We start from the raw sequence: 20,655 nt of genomic DNA, 5'->3' as shown, positions 1-20,655 counted from the left end.
AGGCCACCAAAACCCTGATACCAAAACCAGACAAAGATGTCACAAAGAAAGAAAACTACAGGCCAATATCACTGATAAACATAGATGCAAAAATCCTCAACAAAATACTAGCAAACAGAATCCAACAGCACATTAAAAGGATCATACACCATGATCAAGTGGGCTTTATCCCAGGAATGCAAGGATTCTTCAATATACGTAGATCAATCATTGGGATAAACCATATTAACAAATTGAAGGAGAAAAACCATATGATCATCTAAATAGATGCAGAAAAAGCTTTTGACAAAATTCAACACCCATTTATGATAAAAACCCTCCAGAAAGTAGGCATAGAGGGAACTTACCTCAACATAATAAAGGCCATATATGACAAACCCACAGCCAACATCATTCTCGATGGTGAAAAACTGAAACCATTTCCTCTAAGATCAGGAACAAGACAAGGTTGTCCACTCTCACCACTGTTATTCAACATAGTTTTGGAAGTTTTAGCCACAGCAATCAGAGAAGAAAATGAAATAAAAGGAATCCAAATCAGAAAAGAAGTAAAACAGTCACAGTTTGCAGATGACATGATACTATACATAGAGAATCCTAAAACTGCCACCAGAAAACTACTAGAGCTAATCAATGAATTTGGTAAAGTAGCAGGATACAAAATTAATGCACAGAAATCTCTTGCATTCCTGTACACTAATGATGAAAAATCTGAAAGAAAAATTAAGGAAACACTCCCATTTACCACTGCAACAAAAAGAATAAAATACCTAGGAATAAACCTACCTAAGGAGACAAAAGACCTGTATTCAGAAAACTATAAGACACTGATGAAAGAAATTAAAGATGATACCAACAGATGGAGAGATACCATGTTCTTGGATTGGAAGAATCAACATTGTGAAAATGACTATACTACCCAAAGCAATCTACAGATTCAATGCAATCCCTATCAAACTACCAATGGCATTTTTCACAGAACTAGAACAAAACATTTCACAATTTATATGGAAACACAAAAGACCCCGAATAGCCAAAGCAATCTTTTTTTTTTTTTTTTTTAGAAATTCACGTTCTTTTATTTATTTATTTATTTATGACTGTGTTGAGTCTTCGTTTGTGTGCGAGGGCTTTCTCTAGTTGCAGCAAGTGGGGACCACTCTTCATCGCGGTGCGCGGGCCTCTCACCATCGCGGCCTCTCTTGTTGCGGAGCACAGGCTCCAGACGCGCAGGCTCAGCAATTGTGGCTCATGGGCCCAGTTGCTCCGTGGCATGTGGGATCTTCCCAGACCAGGGCTCGAACCCGTGTCCCCTGCATTGGCAGGCAGATTCTCAACCACTGCGCCACCACGGAAGCCCAGCCAAAGCAATCTTGAGAAAGAAAAACAGAGCTGGAGGAATCAGGCTCCCTGACTTCAGACTATACTGCAAAGCTACAGTAATCAAGACAGTATGGTACTGGCACAAAAACAGAAATATAGATCAATCAAACAGGATAGAAAGCCCAGAGATAAACCCATGCACATATGGTCACCTTATTTTTGATAAAGGAGGCAAGAATATACACTGGAGAAAAGACAGCCTCTTCAATAAGTGGTGGTGGGAAAACTGGGCAGCTACATGTAAAAGAATGAAATTAGAACACTCCCTAACACCATACACAAAAATAAACTCAAAATGGATTAAAGACCTAAATGTAAGGGCAGACACTATCAAACTCTCAGAGGAAAACATAGGCAGAACACTCTATGACATAAATCACAGCAAGATCCTTTTTGACCCAGCTCCTAGAGAAATGGAAATAAAAACAAAAATAAACAAATGGGACCTAATGAAACTTAAAAGCTTTTGCACATCAAAGAAGACCATAAACAAGATGAAAAGACAACCCTCAGAATGGGAGAAAATATTTGCAAACGAAGCAACTGACAAAGGATTAATCTCCAAAATTTACAAGCAGCTCATGCAGCTCAATATCAAAAAAACAAACAACCCAATCCAAAAATGGGCAGAAGACCTAAATAGACATTTCTCCAAAGAAGACATACAGATTGCTAGCAAACACATGAAAGAATGCTCAACATCATTAATCATTAGAGAAATGCAAATCAAAACTACAATGAGATATCATCTCACACCTGTCAGAATGGCCATCATCAATCTACAAACAATAAATGCTGGAGAGGATGTGGAGGAAAGGGAACCCTCGTGCACTGTTGGTGGGAATGTTAATTGATACAGCTACTATGGAGAACAATATGGAGGTTCCTTAAAAAACTAAAAATAGAACTACCATACGACCCAGCAATCCCACTACTGGGCATATACCCTGAGAAAACCATAATTCAAAAAGAGTCATGTACCACGATGTTCCTTGCAGCTCTGTTTACAATAGCCACAACATGGAAGCAACCTAAGTGTCCATCGACAGATGAATGGATAAAGAAGATGTGGCACATATATACAAAGGAATATTACTCAGCCATAAAAAAAACGAAATTGAGTTATTTGTAGTGCGATGGATGGACCTAGAGTCTGTCATACAGAGTGAAGTAAGTCAGAAAGAGAAAAACAAATACTGTATGCTAACACATATATATGGAATCTTAAAAAAAAAATGGTCATGAAGAACCTCGGGGCAAGACGGGAATAAAGACGCAGAACTACTAGAGAATATACTTGAGGATACGGGGAGGGGGAAGGGTAAGCTGGGACAAAGTGAGAGAGTGGCATGGACATATATACACTACCAAACATAAAATAGATAGCTAGTGGGAAGCAGCCGCATAGCACAGGGAGATCAGCTCAGTGCTTTGTGACCACCTAGAGGGGTGGGTGGGATAGGGAGGGTGGGAGGGGGACGCAAGAGGGAGGGGATATTGGGATATATGTATATGTATAGCTGATTCACTTTGTTATAAAACAGAAACTAACACACCATTGTAAAGTAATTATACTCCAATAAAGACGTTAAAAAAAAAAAGTGAATCAGCTATATGTATACATATATCCCCATATCCCCTCCCTCTTGAGCCTCCCTCCCACCCTCCCTATCCCACAAAACAACACTTCTTGAAAACCTTGTCTGCATTCTTTCCATTTGCTTACCTCCATTCTCTCTCGAGCCCACTGCAGTTGAGCTTCCATTGCTCATTGCTGCCACTCTACTGACAAGTAGCTCTTGCTACAGTCACCAGTGACTTCCATATTGCAGTGGCCACTTCTCTGTTGTTATTTTACTTGACCTCTTAGCAGTTTTCAATAAAATTGACCATACACGTCTTGAAACGTATTCTCTTAGCTTCCATAACCCCACACCCTCCTGGGTTTCCTCCCACATTCTGGCTACTTTCTGTCAGACTGCTTTGTAGGCTCCTCTTCCTTTCCTCAACCCTTCTAAATATTGAGTATTCTGCAGCACCCACTGCCCTGTCTACATTCTGTACCTAAGTGATCATATTCAGTCCCATGGCTTTAAATATAATCTATATGTAGGCAAGTCACAAATTTATGTCTCTAGCCCTGACCTTTCTCTTGAGCTGTAGGCTCAGTGTCCAGCTTCCCACCATGTCTAGGAAACATCTCAAACTTAACATGACCATCACAGAACTCTTATTTTTCCCGCCAAAGCCTGATTTTCCCCATCTCAGTACAGGGTTGTGAGATGTATCTAGTTGCTCAAAAAGAAAATCTGAGTCATCCTAGGTTCCCTCTGTTTTCTACCTTCTACACCCAATCCAAGGCCTGTTGACCCTCACAGTTGGAAGACTGAATAAGATAATATATATAAAGTGCCTATTATAATGCGTAGCCCATAAAAAGAAATAAATTGTCGCTATTATTTATTATTATATTTAATATATAATAATTATGTAAAATTTTAACTTCCATGGTACCTACACTTGGTTAGAGGTGGGTTTTTTTGCTTTTTTTTTTTAATTTATTTATTTATTTTTGGCTGTGTTGGGTCTTCGTTTTTCTGTGCTAGGGCTTTCTCCAGTCGCGGCAAGCGGGGGCCACTCTTCATTGCGGTGCGCGGGCCTCTCACTATCGCGGCCTCTCTTGCTGCGGAGCACAGGCTCCAGACGCGCAGGCTCAGCAGTTGTGGCTCACGGGCCTAATTGCTCCGCGGCATGCGGGATCCTCCCAGACCAGGGCTCAAACCCGTGTCCCCTGCATTGGCAGGCAGATTCCCAACCACTGTGCCACCAGGGAAGCCCTTGGTTAGAGTTTTTGATGCTTTTTTTTTTTTTAAACATCTTTATTGGAGTATAATTGCTTTACAATGGTGTGTTAGTTTCTGTTTTATAACGAAGTGAATCAGCTATACATATACATATGTCCCCATATCTCTTCCCTCTTGCGTCTCCCTCCCTCCCACCCTCCCTATCCCACCCCTCTAGGTGGTCACAAAGCCCGGAGCTGATCTCCCTGTGCTATGCAGCTGCTTCCCACTAGCTATCTATTTTACTTTTGGTAGTGTATATATGTCCATGCCACTCTCTCACTTTGTCCCAGCTTACCCTTCCCCCTCCCCGTATCCTCAAGTGATGCTTTTTTTAAGTTGCTGGAAAATCTGCTTTTGGATCGTGGTAACACAGTCCCTACATGCCTATTACATGTAGGCACCTGCAGGATTTTTTACCTTGTCTCTTTCTTAGAGATGCAGCAATCTCTTGAGTTTTTTAAAAAACAAATCCATAATGACTTAATAAAACAGAAAACTCATTTTAAACTTACAGGTGAAAGTACTCACTTTCTAGGGATCCCCTTTTTAATATTTCAGTGCCTAGGAAATAGTAACTCCTTGATGACTGTAGTTAGTTCCCTGTTTTTTTTACCTCTTAAGCCTCTCTCAACTCACCCCAATCTGTTTTCTGTTCCTGTTACCCTATTGATTTTGCCTTTCATAAGGCCAAGTTTAATGGCCTCTCTTTGGTTCTCGTTATACTTATGAAGATTAAATGTGAAAATCTTTTACTTCACTATAAACAAAAAGCACATCTTAAACTGTAAAGTAAATGTTTGTTACTAATATTGACACTCTGCCTCATTAGACATTGCTAATTGGCTTGTGTGTCACTAATTTCTCCTGGTTCTTCCATCTCTCTTATCTTTCTTTCTTAATCTCTTTTGCTTATTCCTCCTTCTCCTCTGCTCACAACTTAAATATTGGTGCTTCCTCAAAATTCTTTTCTTAGCGCTCCTCTTCCCTCATCTTAAATGATGAGGTTTTCTTATCTTTTTTGTTTGTTGGTGGGTGGGACCCTATCCCTACATTAATTTTACAAGAACCAGCAAACAGTGTAAAACAGACACCATAGGAAAAGACTACAATGTGAAGAAAAAAATTTTTTTCATGAGGTTTATAGAGGCCTTTAGGATTCTTAAATTCTAAAAGTAGAGAAAGTAACTTTTATGATCTGCATATTTGTGCATCTTTCTTACTGTCACACGGTTAGAAATTTTTTACCTCCTTTACCTCCTATATATTAGGGATTTCCTGCCACCTGGTGTTCAGAGAGGACACTGTAATTGGTAGGAACTCACAGTCCCAATAGTACTAAAAGCTAACATGCTAGATTACAAAAATGTTCTACCAAAAGGAAAAAACATCCAATAGACTAAATATCCAAAGAGACTAAAATGACTCATGAGAACGTATTTGCCTTCGCTTATGTCCTTTCTCCTGTTTGGGTATATACCCTCCCTCGATCTCTCTGCCCAAACCACTCCTATTTATCTCTCATTCTTTTTTCAAAATGAAGTAATACATGTATACAGGTTAAAATGTCAAAGAGTTCTACAAACTTTTTAATAAAAAACAATATTCCTCTGCCATATTCCTTCACATTGTCAGTTACTACTTCTCAGAAAGAGCAATTTTTAATTCTTTTAGCTGCTTTTTCTAACATGCCTCCACATTTCTAAATAACTGTTCTTTCTTGATTTTTAAATTCTAGGTATTCTCTTTTTACTCCTACAATAAAAGATGAAGATTTACCTCTCTAAGGGTCACACCATTATATTCTTTCCCAAACAGGCTTTCTCATTCTTTTAAATGTGGATAGGCTGAGCATGTTCCACATCTTTAAGTTCTGCTTCCTTTTTGGTTCACAGTTCTGTCTTTAATTTCTTTCTTCTTGCATTTTACTATAAGCAGTCAATAGAAACCAGGCTGCTCCTTCAACACTTTGCTTAGATATTTCCTCAGCTAATTTTATTACTCACAAGTTCTACCTTCCACAAAACACTAGGACATGAACACCATGTCTGGATTATAAGCCTGTCACAGTCTTCTCAGAACCAAGTAGGGAAAGAGGGTTGGATGGTGGGGGTAAGGGTGTCCATTTGTACAATATGTATATTTTTCTTAATCCCTCAGTTTTTCGCATGGAAACCCCACCCTCAGTTGTACACAGTATTCCCAATCCAGAGCCTCTCTGAATCTATCTTTCCAGTGAGTAAAGCTCTGGTTTTCTTCCAGGAGAGAGAATGAACAGGCACTGAGCTACCTTGAATAGAGGAGGAAGTCTGTGATCCTGAGACCTTTGACAAACTTCTAACCTGTTCCACTATTTTTCGGCCCCACTTTCAGTGGGGCTCTGCAGCATGAATCAGTCTGCTGCTGGGCTTTCCTAACTGCTAATGGAGTTTTCAGCTTTCTTCTGCTATGTCAGCTATCTCTCATCCACATGCTTTCCAGATTCCAAAATTTTATGACTCTTCTCTTTCATCTCTCCCATTCTCTGTGTCTATGTGAGTTTATGCCTGTTTTTATCCCTCTACTTTCATTTTAGTGAAGTATCAAGAGGGACTGATAATGAGCATATGTATTTAGTTAGCCATTTTTTAACTAGAATTAACTCATGTTTATTCTTCAAGGACAAACTCAAATGTTATAACTTTTCCTGACCCCACCTACAGAGTTAATTGTTCCATCATACATATTCTCACAGCACTTTATATGTGGCTATAATAGCATTTACTATGCTTTAATATAATTATTTTTTGAGGGACTCCTAACTATAATCCCCTTAAGAACCATCATTATATAATACTATTATATTACATAGTGTAGTTTCTTTTTCATTTTGGATTTGAAAAACTGAATTGAGCCAATAGAAATGAATTTTCATCATCTCTAGTTAGTACCTGAAATTGAGGCTTAAATGGTCTTTTAAAACATTCCTATTTGACTTTGAGGGGCCTTGAAATAGTGTCTGAATATACCGCCGTCTATAGATATAACACCATCCCAAAGGATGTTTACTTAAGACACTCTGCAGCCAGGCTTATTGTTAACTTGAGATTGAGAATATTTCTGTCTTAGCCACATAGCCAACTTTGAAAATAAGAAGCAGGTTTGCTTGCAAAGAAGGGTGATGTGGTCAAAGAAACAGTACTCATTGGTTATGTGGAATATGTGATATTCTGCTATAGTGACAGAGAAGATCCAAGAATGTGATAGTTTTAAGGCATCACAGCTGATCAACAGTATCAAAATCCAAGTACAAATAAACAATTTTCCCTGGAAAAGGGAAATACTAAATTCCACTCTGTGCCAAATAATATGCTAGGCCCTTTACATTATGATCTCAGTTTTACAGTTGAGGGATTTGAAGCTCAGAAAGTCCAAGGTCAACTAAAATTGAATCCTTTTCTGAGCACCTTCCTTCTTATGCTAAATGCCCTTCCTCTGTGCTATTATTGTACCCTGAATATATCTTTATCTTAACACTTATCATATTCAAATGACACTGTGTTTACTTATCTATCTCCCCCATTGGACAGCTCCTCAAGGGTAGGAACAGGGTCTTATTCTCCAATACAAGGTCTTGAACAAGAACTCTCTCAATAAATGTTTGTTGGACTGCAGATCTGAGCTCAGAATTCAAGCCCAAATCTGTCTTGTTCATCATCACAGGCATATATCCAGATATCAAGATAGTCACTCTGCTTTAAGAAACCTTTGGGAAGGAAAAATAAGCATTTCTGAAAACTTTAGCAGATTTGTTTTTTTATATTGAGAAAAGCTGATGTTTTGGAAACTTTTCCTACCAACAAAAAATGGAAGAAAAGAGTAAACTGAAAAATTAAGGCTTAGACATACATCAAAGGAGAGATGTCAAGAATGTGGGTTGTTTTCTTTTCCAGGGGCGTTATGGGTGTGCATCATTTTAAATCCACATTGCAAACTGGAGGAAAAATCCTGTTGGCTGCAGCAACTGCAGAAGTGGAATGACCTGGATGTCTGTCCCCTGGAGGATGGGAACTATGGGCATGAGCTGCCCAACATCACCAACGCACTTCCCCAGAATGCCAGTCACCGTTCAGGTGAGCCAGATATCATTTTAGCGTCTTCATGCCTGGAACTCCAAAAGGTCAGAGGGTAGAGCCTGAGAACAAAGGTGGCTGGACAACTTTTGGACTGTCAGAATTGTCATCCTAAATAAGAAAAGCATGTCCTTTTGTTTGTCTTGAAATGCCAAACCTTAAATAAGGGTAAGCTTGTATCTTTGACATTGAGGATGCTGTCCTTTTCCACATCTAGAGTGTCCTTACAGTGTCCAGCATAAATTCCTAGAGCCCTCTTCATGAATCCTCTTTACCCTTCAAGTTTTTCATGACTAATGGATCTTGGCCTCAGTTGGGGTTGGTTTTAGCTCAGAAGACCTACCTCAAGGGAATGATAGAAGACCTGGGAGGAAAAAAAAAAAAAAAAACTTAAAAAAATGTCCTGACAATTGCCTTTCTTACTTACTTTTCTCTGTTTTCCTCAAATTTTTATACAGCAGATTTCTAGGAGGGGGTCATTGTTCCAAGATATGGCTAGGACTCTTGCTCCATTTTAAGACAAATCCAGTACAGTGATATTGTACCCTCTGCCTTTTGAGCCCACTGACCAGGTATCACTGGACATCAACATTCACATCAGCTTTAGTTCATCTAACTCAGGCCATTTGCTGTTGGCAATTGATTGCTCTTTAGCCCATGGGGATCCTTTATTGGTAGATTTTATCAGACATTGATTTTACATGTCCTCCCTTTTATTTTAAGTGATAAATCTACTGATATTTTTAACCTCTAGGAGGAAATCACTTAAATTATTGTTATTGCTTGGTCTTCATCTACTGTACCATAATTGATTATCAGTGTATTTAAGGCAACCAAGGTAATGAGAGATGAAAAGCCTACAACTTTGCCACTTGAAGCTACCCTTTGCTGGCATTCATCTAACCTCCACAACACAGGAATCTATCCTTTTAGTATTGACTTTGGTTTGGCATAGAGTCACATGTGTATAAACACATGCCTCCAGTCTGGCAGTTTCTTCCTTGTCACAGTATACTGGTTATTCGTTGTTACTGGTTCTTATTTGAGGATGTTGTTTCCTCTTAAGTCTTCTCAAGCTGTGACTGATTTATCTCTCATATCTCTTTACCTTTGGGCCTGATGGAGCAATAGGCATCCTGCTTATTCTTCATTGCCATTTCTACATCATTGTCCTACCCTCCTTCCTAAAATACCCCCCAGCTTTAAAGTCAGTGCTGTTAAAATATGCTGTCTGCTGCCCTCCAGGTTTTGGTCGTTTGACCTCTGAGGCAATCCCCCTCATTCCTTGGAGATTTTTGGTTACTGGCTCACTAACACTACTCTCTGCCTCTACTTCTGTCATGATTCTTGATCATTTAAATAGCCGCATAAATGGTACTTTCAGTATTCTAGTCTTTCAGTTCTTTGACCTCCTCTCTTTTAATAGTCTATCTTCTATCATAACTTAGCTATGCAACCTCAAGATCATACCCTAAAGCTTGTCATTACCAATAACTACACCTTCTTCACAATCGCAATTTCAAGCAGCTCCAATTAGCACCACCAGTCTTACTAGGTTATTTTCTCTGGTATTCCAGTTCCAGTAATTCTTTGACCCCCTAGGAATTTTGATCCTATCACTTTTTCATTCTTGTGGTAGCCTCATTTTCCTTCTTATCCCGATTAGATTCCTTGGTGCATCATTATAATCACTACCTTGCATACATACTCAACCCCCTCGTTCCCTTAGTTACCCTCACATAGCAAAACCCTAACCTTAGTAGTTCAGTCTAACTTTCTAGTTACTCGGTGCTCACACCCACACAGCTGAACATGGTGGAGAGAAACATGACTATGATAACTGGTCTTATCTTAAGTTTATGACCACTAATCTCAAGTGGGTCCATAGTATTGTTCAGACATCAACTACATTTCCCTAGTCTATGCCTTCTTTCAGTCTTCTAAATTACTATTTCACACCACCTTTTCCTTAAAACTTTCTATACTTTCTCCCCATCCTCACTTTCATCCTGAAGACTTGCTTCCTGTTCACTGAGAATATAGAAGCAAACAGAAGAGAATTTCCAAAACTCTATCACCACATCTGCTTCTGTCTATACCCATCTACTCTGCCTCTTCTGCTGTTTTTGTTTGTGCTTCTGTCTAAGTCCAAACCCTCCACTTGTTCTTGAGATCTTATTCCTTTTATCTAGGACATCACCCCAGGAATTATCTCTACTCTCTCCTGCATCACAGATTTTTGTGGATTATTCCTCTGAGTATACAAGCACATTGTTTTATCTTTCATCCCAAAACAAAACAAAGCAAAAAACATTCTTGTTGACCCCACATGACTCTCTGTCTACCACGTTGTTTCTCTGAGGTAGTAGAAATAAGTGGTAGAATTAAGAAAAATGCTCAAAAGAATATTATATATTTATCTTCTCTACTTCTTCTGCTCTTATTCTCTCTTCAACTCACTCCAGTCAGGCTTTCATCCCTTCAGTACTGAAACATCTCTTGTACTGGTCACTAACGCTGACCATTGCTAAATCTAGTTCTCAGTCAGAATCTTACTTGACCTATCAGCAGTATTTGTCACAATCGAACACTCTCTCCTTCAAACACCTTATTTCCAAGACACTGCTCTCTTGGTTCTCCTCTTCATTGGCCCCTCCTTCTCAGTCTCCTTTACTGTCTCCCCGCCACTTCCCAACCTAAAATGCTAGAGTACCCAGGGCTCAGTTATCAAACCACTTCTCTTTCTATATTTACTCCCCTGGTAATTGCATTGTTTTAATAATCATCTATATACTAACAACATCCAGATTTATATCTCTTGCCCAGACTTTTCCTCTCAACTCCAGACTTACATGTTCATCTACCTTTTTGATGTTTCCTCTTAGATATTAATAGGATCTCAGTAGGATTTCTTACCCCTCTAGCCCCACCCAAACCTGCTCCTCCTGCAGTCTTCCCTGTCTCTATATATGACAAGTCTATCTTAAAAACCTTGGAGTCATCCTTGATTCTTCTCTTTCTCATCCCAGATCTAATCCATGAGCAAATCCTATTACCTTTACCTTCAGAATATATCCAGGGTTCATTTACTCTCATCACCTCCACTGCTTATTACTCTGAACAGATTACCACCATCTTTCACAAATTATTGCAGTGGCCTCCTAACTGCTTCCATCGTAAAGTCTGTTCTCAATACTGCTGCCAGTTGTCCTTTCAAAATGCAAATCAGATCATATACCTTCAATGGCTCAAAGACCTCCAGTGGCTTCTCATCTTTGCCTCATGGCCCAGAAGGCCCTCCATGGTCTGGTTTCCTAGTACCTCTCTGACCTCATCTCCTATGACTTTCCTGCTTATTTACTCCATTCTAGGTACACTGGCTTCCTCGCTACCCTCAAACACTCCAAATATGTTCCCACCAATAGCACTTACTGTTCCTTTTGCCTAGGATGCTCTTCCCTTAGTTATATCTGAGGCTTGCTCTTCAGTTCCTTCAGGTCTCTGTTCAAATGTTACCTTATTAAAAACCATGCTATATAAAACAATAACCCCCACCCAATACCAGCTTGTCTTTCTCCCTAACTTTGCTTTAGTCTCCTCCTTAGCACTCATAACCATCTTATATATTTACTATACTATACATTCATTTAACTGTCTCTCCCCATTTGAATATAAAGGTCCATGAAGCCAAGGACTTCTTATATCCTCAATACCTAGAACAGTACCTGCCATGTAGTAGGCAGTCATTATTTGCTGATTTCATGAAATACAAGACATATTGGGAGCCTAATCCCCACTGTGGGCTGAGCAGACCCATGGTAGATTCTCAGTTTAGCAGGAGAGGGGCTCCGACTGCAGCCAGTAGAAGGGTCATTGTGCTTCAACTGAGGGGTGACATGAAGGAGGAGCAATTTCAGTAAATATTGTCAGTGCTATTCTGATTTAATCCTCTGAGCCTGCACTCTAAGGAATATACCAGTTTCTGAAGAGATGACCAGATTCCAAGGACTTTTGCTTAGTAGATGAATATGTTCATTTCTTTCATGTTCAGTCTGAATCCTCTGACTTTCCCTCCCAATATTTTTGCACAGGCTCAGTAGATGCACAACTCATTTGGGCATCTCTGGAAATATCTGTATTTCAGTTCTTGATCCCAAAATAGTTTCAACTGTTCTTAGTCTGGCAGAGAGTCAGTTAAATGATTGTTTATGTTTTTATTTCCTTAAATGTCACTTCCATGAGTCCTTCTATATCCACATTTTATGATTGTATCTTCCATCTGGTCTTCCTACACACCACCCTGAAGAATTGAGTTTACTTTGTCTGCTGTTTCCCTGCAGCCCTTTTCCTGAAGCGAGATGGCATGGTAGGACTCCAATGAGAAAACAATTTAGTCTTTTGTCAGCATCAGTTTTTCTTATTGGAGAACAAGGTTGTAAGCTTGCAGACACTAGTGTGATAAAGATACCAGAATACACAGGGCTTCAGCTCTTTTTCAGCTTTTATGTCAATGTCACAGAAGTACTTAGTCTGATGTGGGTCATGCTGTAAAAGAAATAGGTTATGGGTTGGCCAGGGATATTACCTAGCTGCTTCTCTGTTCCTCTGGCTTCTACAGAAGCAGTTTGTATCCTCATAATTGAGCAGCTGAGCACCACTGTCCCTCCTCTCTTTCATGTGGCTCTGGGTCCTAGGAGAAATTGGTCTTCAGCCATAGATCTATGTAGAAAGGTTCTTCCCATAGAGGGCACAGACACACGAAAAGCTATCCAGTAAAGAAGCAACACAACGAACACCCAGACAGATGGCAGAGTGACTGCTGTCACTAACTATACACTATTCCTCTGCCATTCCTCCCAGCCTGAAGAAGACACAGGAGCTAGAGCTTCAGATTACCCGTCATTGAACTGCTGCATTTCTTTCTTTCCCCAGATTCTTTATCCAGACCAAGACGGACAGTGTTCACTAGAGCCATCGAGGGCCGTGAATTGCATTGGCAGGACAGCCACTTACAGCGAATAATCAGCAGTGATGTATATATAGCTCCTGCCTGCCAGCAGGAAAGTGAGAGACTACTCTTTAATTCCCAAGGCCAGCCACTGTGGCTTGGTAAGTGTACCTGTCCTACTCTCACAATTTCAGAGCCCACTCTCACCTCATGCCAAGCCTGAGTGAGCCATCTGCATAGGTACCAGCAACACAACTACACTTTGGACAGTCTTCATACAGATCTTCTGGGGCCTTGACTAGGGCCTCAGGGTATTTATGTGTAGCCTGGGAGATTTGCATATGTACAAATGAGGTACAGTAACCTCAAATAGAGGGATTTATATTGTTTCCTAAGTTTGGGGAGGGGAAAGGAGTTAGTAAATCTGAAAGAGTACTAACAAAATCATTAGACATTAGTTCACAGGCTTTCTTAATCAGCAGTTACCGAGCAACAATGTAATCTACCTTGAAATTACATATTTTGCTGAAAAGGCATGAACTTTGAAACTTAAATTACTCTGTACTAGTAGCTAAGGCACTATCTGCATTTGTCACCAAGCTGTCTTCCTTTCCTCATTCCTTCCGTCATCATAACAGGATAGAGCTGTTCCATTGTGAGTTTAAACCCTCCTCTAGCCTCTGTCAATCTATTCTTGACTTTATTATAGAATGCCCATTCCAAACTAGACACTTTTTAAAAATACACATTTTCTGAGTCTTACGACAATAGCGTACATTTTTATTATCATCTCCCAATTCCCTACCTCCATCCCTCACCCCATATCTTTGTCTTTCACAAGATCTTGCTGAATCCACCTGAAATTCCCTTTGATTATATTTCTTCTTCTCTGATCTAACACTTCTAAAACATATATATAACTAGCATGAGAAAAAATATAACCTCATTAATAAACAAAGATACAAATCAAAACAACACTGAATTATCATGTTTCGATTGTCAAATAGTCAGAAATTTTATAAATAAAGATAATTAGGGGGACTTCCCTGGTGGCACAGTGGTTAAGAATCCACCTGCCAATGCAGGAGACACGGGTTCGATCCCTGGTCCAGGAAGATCCCACATGCCGTGGAGCAACTAAGCCTCTGCACCACAACTACTGAGCCTGCGCTCTAGAGCCTGCGAGCCACAAGTACTGAGCCCGCATGCTGCAACTACTGAAGCCCATGCATCTAGAGCCCGTGCTCCGCAAAAAGAGAAGCCACCACAATGAGAAGTCCGCGCACCGCAATGAAGAGTAGCCCCCGCTCACCACAACTAGAGAAAGCCCGCGCGCAGCAACGAAGACCCAACGCAGCCAAAAATAAATAATAAATAAATAAATAAAATTAAAAAAAAAAAAGTTAATTAGGTTTTGGTAGAGGAGGGGTTACACATGTAGGAGAGGTAATCTCATATACTACTAGTAGGAATGTAAATGCTTACAACATTTCAACAACATTTATCAAAAGCCTTTAAAATACATTCATAGCCCTTGATCCAGGAATTCTACCTCTAGGAGTTTATCCTGAGCTATAATTAACTAAGAATATGCATAAAGTTATGGGGTTTATTAGAGCATGGATGTATAATGTACAGATGAGAAAAACTGGAAGCAATCTAAATGTCCAACAATAGGGGATTGATTGACTTAATGGATAGTATGCATATTCAGTGGAATGATATGTAATCATTTTTAATGTTATAGAAGTGTATTTAATGATATGGGAAAATATTTACAATATGTTATTCAGTGGAAAAACCTAGTTACAAAACAATAATTAAAATATCCCATTTTTATTAAAATTAAATAGAAAAGTCTGGATATATATATTTTTCATAAAATGAACTATGAAACTAGAAATAATGGTTATCTCCAATCTTTATTTTCTATTTTGTTTATCTGTATTTTCAAATTTTCTATAATTATTTGTATAATTTTTAATGTTATCTTAAAAGAAATCACAAAATAAACCATAAATCTCATTATAATCACTTCCCCATTTATAAGCCTTTGGTAGTCATTTGTTATACCTAAGGTAAATCCAAACTCCTTAGTATGGCATCCAAAGCTCTTAACATCCCAGACTCTACTTTTCCAGGCTATCTCTAGCCACATAACCTAACTCTACACAGAGCTATTTGCCATACTCTGAAGATGTTATGTAGAATACTTTTTATGCTTTTACTTATATGCCTCTGTTTATATGTTATATATAAAGGCAACCAGGAATGCCTTTCCCTGCTTGTCTACATATTTAAAATATTACTTGCCCTACAAAGGATATAGCTCAAATATTATTTTCTTTCTGTGTGTATTTCTATCATGTCATTTCTTTTCAACTGTTTTATAATGATCTGTTTATGTATCATTTGTGAGCACTTTGAGGAAAGTGACCATTTCTTATTCATCTTTGTAGTTGCTTTGCCCAGCATGCTACCTGGCATTTAATAGGTTCTCAGGAAGCATAGGATTAATAAACAAATGAGGCCTTTCCCTCTATAAAGGCAGTTTGTTGCTACATTGCATTCCTGTAGTACATGTTCACAAAGAGGTACAACATTTTATTATCCTAGTTCTTTGCCCCTTTCTACACCAAACCACTACACTGAGGCTGCAGGGTATCTCCTTGGAGGTAGTACGTGTGACTTATTCAACTTTCTATCCCTAAAAGATAAAATACAATTTCTGGTACACAGTAGATGTCAGGTTGAATTTGAGGAACTGAACTGAGTACAGTCTCCCTTTGTCAAGCATGAATTTTCCTGATTTGAAAACTTAACTCAATCAAAATATTTTCTTCTCATCTGGTAGAGCATGTGCCTACAGCCTGTGCTCGGGTTGATGCCCTGCGTTCCCATGGTTACCCAAAAGAGGCCCTCAGACTCACAGTGGCCATTATCAATACTCTGAGGTTGCAGCAGCAACGGCAGCTGGAAATCTACAAGCATCAGAAGAAAGGTATAGTGATCAAGAGCCATCTTAACTCCTTAGGCTGAGGCTGATGAGGATCCTCAGGGGCTGCAAGGCCTAGTACTTAATTTTCATTAAGTTTCCTGGTGTTACAGGGGCTAGGGGATTCTAGGTCATTCTCCTTGCTGTGTGGAGTGCCTCACTTTACCTCTGTGAATATCAGTTTTCTTATCTGTAAAATGGGAATAATAATGCTGGCCTGCCTCTCTCACAGGACAGTTGAATCCACTAAGATCTGGTATGAGAAGATCTGTAAAGCTGTATCTACATATGTGTGCTGTCAGCAGGCAGCCTAAATGCATACCACATGGCCTCAGACCTGGCTGATGAGCTTGTGACCAGTCTCATCAACCCAAAGCAAGACAGTGAGGGAAGCTTTACTTTGAGTTTCAGGGCCGGTGTCTGAAAGAGACTGGTGAAGAGACTAATGGAGAGACCAGGCAGGGACAGAGAGCAGTGTGTCTCTATCACTCTCTGAAACCTTGACCTTCTTGTTTCCAGAACTGTTGCAGAGAGGAACCACAACGATCACAAACCTAGAAGGCTGGGTGGGCCACCCCCTGGATCCCATTGGCTGCCTGTTTCTCACTTTGACTGAGGCCTGCCGCCTGAATGATGATGGCTATCTGGAAGTGTCAGGTACAGGGGTCAGCCCAAGGCAAGCTGAAACTGCCCTTGGGAGCTCTCTTCTCCTCCATGACAGAGGCTGTTTTACCCCTCTTGCAGCCTTTTGGTCTCTTCTCCAAACTGGACCTCCCCTGAGAGGTTTTCTTGGGATTGCTCTCTTTCCCACCTTCCTTTCCCACTCTGTGGACTGGCCCTGTCCTACTCACCCATTTTACTGTGCCAGCCTCAGTCTTCCTTTGCTCCTCTCACTTCCCTACTGTGTGAATGCCTAAAGAGTAATCCAAGGGGAATAAGAAGGGCTAGGGGGATTTGAGGAGTCAGAGGCCAAGTAGTCCTCAGAGTCTGGAAGGGGGAAAAAACTTCCATCAGCAGTGTGTGTATACCTTGTGTAATACTCTCATGTTCCCCTTGAACATTCTCCTTTATGGTGGTTTTGTACCGAATTTACAAAACAGAAATAAAAGGGAAGTAATTTAATAAAGTCTCAAAGTAGCAAGGACTTGAGACAGAACTGATTCTTCTTTCCTTTATGCTATCACTGTATTGTATACATACATCTATTACGGTATTTAGCACACTGCATTACAATTTGTTTACAAGTAAGTATCTCTTACTAGACTGTCAGGTCCCTGAAAGCAGAAATTACGACTTATCATTGTGATCCTAGCACTTAGGGCAATAACTCCCATTTAATAGTCTTCCATAAATATTTACCAGATGGAGGAAGGGGAAAGGAAAGAAATTAAGACTCTGGCTTTTAAACCTGTGCTCTCCTCCTGAAACTTTGAACCCAAAGGTGGAACATATAAAGTAATAATAACATAAAAGTTGCAAATGTCACAAAAGTAATAGTTTAACTGGATGGATTTGGATTTCTGTGGGTAGAGATACAAGGGGTGGCCCCAGTGCGAGGTAGCGGCTACCCTAACTTCTTTCTGATCGCCTGAAAAAGGACTCATCATCTTTGGTCTGTTTCATCTGCAAAATGACACTTACATCTTGAAAACCTGAAGTTGTACTTGGGGTTTATTTACCATAGACATACACTTAGCTCCTTCCACATACCAGGCCCTGGAGATGCCTCAGGCAGTAAGATAAAGTCTCTTTCCTTTAAGGTTCTTACATTCTAGTGAAGAGACAGACACAAAAATAGATAATTATAGTATTACATAACATTCTAGCAAAAGATTAGTATGATTGTATTCTTCCCCAGCTGGCCTAACCAGATAATGCATTAGGAAGGAGTTAGTAATCTTTGTAACCCTGTATAACCTTTTTTCAGTATATTTGTCTTACTCTTCTGGTGTTTGACTCAGCTTCCCTGTGTTAGCTCTTGACCAAGCTGTATTCCAAAGTGTGGGGGGAAGAGAGGCAGAAAAATCCATGGGGCCTGACCTACCGAATCCGGTGCCCTGTCGTCCTCAGATATGAATGAAAGCAGAGCCCCTGTTTACCAGCATGTGCCTGTGGCTGCAGGCTGCCCAGACAGCAGTGAGTCCTACCTGTCATTGGCCATGGAAGTTGCTCTGATGGGGATGGGTCAACAGAGGGTGATGCCTGAAGGCCTCTACGCACAGGACAAGGTGTGCCGTAATGAGGAGCAGCTCCTGAGTCGACTCCAGGAGCTGCAGCTGGATGATGAGCTAGTGCAAACACTGCAGAAGCAGTGCATCTTACTCCTGGAAGGTAAGTAGAGAAGGGGCTATTGTCACCGAGTCTTAGGCCTGTGACTCTGGGTTCCCCTCTCTAACAGAGCACAGGTACAGCAACATTTTTGACGTTAAAGTGTAGTGAAGGTTCTTATGGCTAGCAAACACATGTGGGATCCTAAGGCTCAAGTCCAGGCAGACAAATACAAGCATACAGATAAATAACTGGCTGGCTTATCTTCTTCCTGCAGGAGGCCCCTTCAGCGGTCTGGGAGAAGTCATCCACCGAGAGAGTGTTCCCATGCATACCTTTGCCAAGTATTTGTTCTCAGCTCTACTGCCTCATGATCCAGACCTGTCCTATAAATTAGCCTTACGTGCCATGAGGTGGGTAGCCCTTTCCTAGCCCAAATGCCTCCACTAAACCAGAAGTCTCAGATGTTCTTTTTCTTTGTTTGTCTCACTTTCTTCTCTTTCACTCTTTCTCTATTCTATTGGACCTGCCATCAGCCTGCCCTAAAATGATTCAGATATTTTCATATGATCTACGATTCTTATCTGGGATGCCTTGCTGGTGACGCACTTGCTCCCTGGCTGCATTCTCAGTGAACTGTCTGAGGAAGTCTCTGAATTTTTAACAGATATGGAGCACCCAAGGCCTGAGTCTCTTTGTTCTGGGGCCAGTTTGGCAGCTTCACAAGGGGTTTGAGCCTTTTCATACCTAACTGAGAAATGGTTCCCAGGCTTAGGTCACCAGATACATCTGGGGAAGTAGAAGTAAGTCTTTCCATATCAAGACTTGAGAACAATGAGCTATGGGCATCCTGTTTCCAAACTAGAATAGGATCCTTGGTTCAGGCAGGTGGACCTCTAGGATGCAGCAGAACATACAGAAGAAGAATTTTAGTTAGGCTATAAGGCTGAGAAAGCTCCTCAGCTCGACCAAAAAGGACTGCTGAGGATTACTTGGCATATATTTCTTATGCTTTTAAAAATAATCTTATGGTTTTTGAACTGTCTTTCAAATCCATTTGCAGTAAGAAACTATTCAGCTTGAGTTCTACAAGTGCCCAGGCTCTCACCTCATATAAAGTACGGTACCATAGGTTTTAAAACCTTCAAAGTTCTTCATTAACCCTTTCCTGCCCAATTCCTCCCCAGCAAAGAACAAGCTGCTCTAAGGTGGCTCCAAATGGCAAGGGTCTGGGTGATAGCTTATGACTCTCCCTGGGTCTTCTAGGTTACCTGTTCTAGAAAACTCAACTTCTGCAGGCGACACTTCCCACCCTCACCATATGGTATCTGTGGTGCCCAGCCGTTACCCTCGCTGGTTCACGCTTGGACACTTGGAATCACAGCAGTGTGAACTGGCCTCCACCATGCTGACTGCTGCCAAAGGTGAGCATAGAAAGACCTAAGGCTCCAGCACCCCCAGTATGCCTGCCCAGTCATGGCCTATCAAAGGCTTAGCCTGCTGTCTCCTGAAGAAGAGAAGCTATCTGTCCTCCCCTGAGCACTTATAGTGATAGGGATCCTCACTTTGATTACTGCTATTAGAATGAACACCTGAGTCCAAGCCAAAGTTTTGCTGTAGTTACTAATTGTAGGACTCTGAGTACAGAGAATGAGATCATCTTTAAGGTAACTTCTAAATCTAACCTTCCATATGATAAAGTCACTTTACCTTTCTAAGCCTCTGGTTTAAAAATCTATAAAATTGGGATCATTGTCAATGACCTGTCAGCTTCCCAGGGCCATTGGAAGATCTACTGAAGTGATGGAGCTCCAGATCTCTTTACAGATACGAGAGTTTATGATTTTTCTAGGGCCCCTGGTCAAAAGATAGGCAGTCCAGAGTGACTCAGGCTTTTAAGCTCACATACTCCATGTTAGTTATGTAGGTTTTATCACAAAGAGAAGTGAAAATAAGCCCCTGAGAAGTTATAATAAAATACTAGCTACCATGGACTATGAATATTTTTCCAATACCAGGAAACTACATGAATTTTTAAAAGCACTTTTTAAATTTAAAATTACTTTATGTTGTGTCTTCTTATTGCAAAAAAAATGCACGCTCATT

General features: G+C 40.3%; 1 protein-coding gene across 1 annotated transcript in view; it reads left to right on the top strand.

Annotated features, from left to right (window-relative positions):
* Positions 1 to 20,655, top strand: part of ZSWIM5 (zinc finger SWIM-type containing 5) — a 255,235-nt gene that overhangs the window by 211,927 nt on the left and 22,653 nt on the right. Inside the window, exons 5-11 of the mRNA XM_036833321.1 lie at positions 8,159 to 8,338; positions 13,271 to 13,447; positions 16,141 to 16,287; positions 16,801 to 16,938; positions 18,352 to 18,612; positions 18,827 to 18,962; positions 19,816 to 19,973. Coding sequence (XP_036689216.1) covers positions 8,159 to 8,338; positions 13,271 to 13,447; positions 16,141 to 16,287; positions 16,801 to 16,938; positions 18,352 to 18,612; positions 18,827 to 18,962; positions 19,816 to 19,973 — 1,197 coding nt within the window. The remainder of the gene's footprint in view (positions 1 to 8,158; positions 8,339 to 13,270; positions 13,448 to 16,140; positions 16,288 to 16,800; positions 16,939 to 18,351; positions 18,613 to 18,826; positions 18,963 to 19,815; positions 19,974 to 20,655) is intronic.

Source organism: Balaenoptera musculus, chromosome 1 (assembly GCF_009873245.2).
Source record: "Balaenoptera musculus isolate JJ_BM4_2016_0621 chromosome 1, mBalMus1.pri.v3, whole genome shotgun sequence".
Taxonomy (NCBI): domain Eukaryota; kingdom Metazoa; phylum Chordata; class Mammalia; order Artiodactyla; family Balaenopteridae; genus Balaenoptera; species Balaenoptera musculus.
Note: the sequence above shows the minus strand (reverse complement) of the source record. Positions and strands in the feature narration are given on the sequence as shown.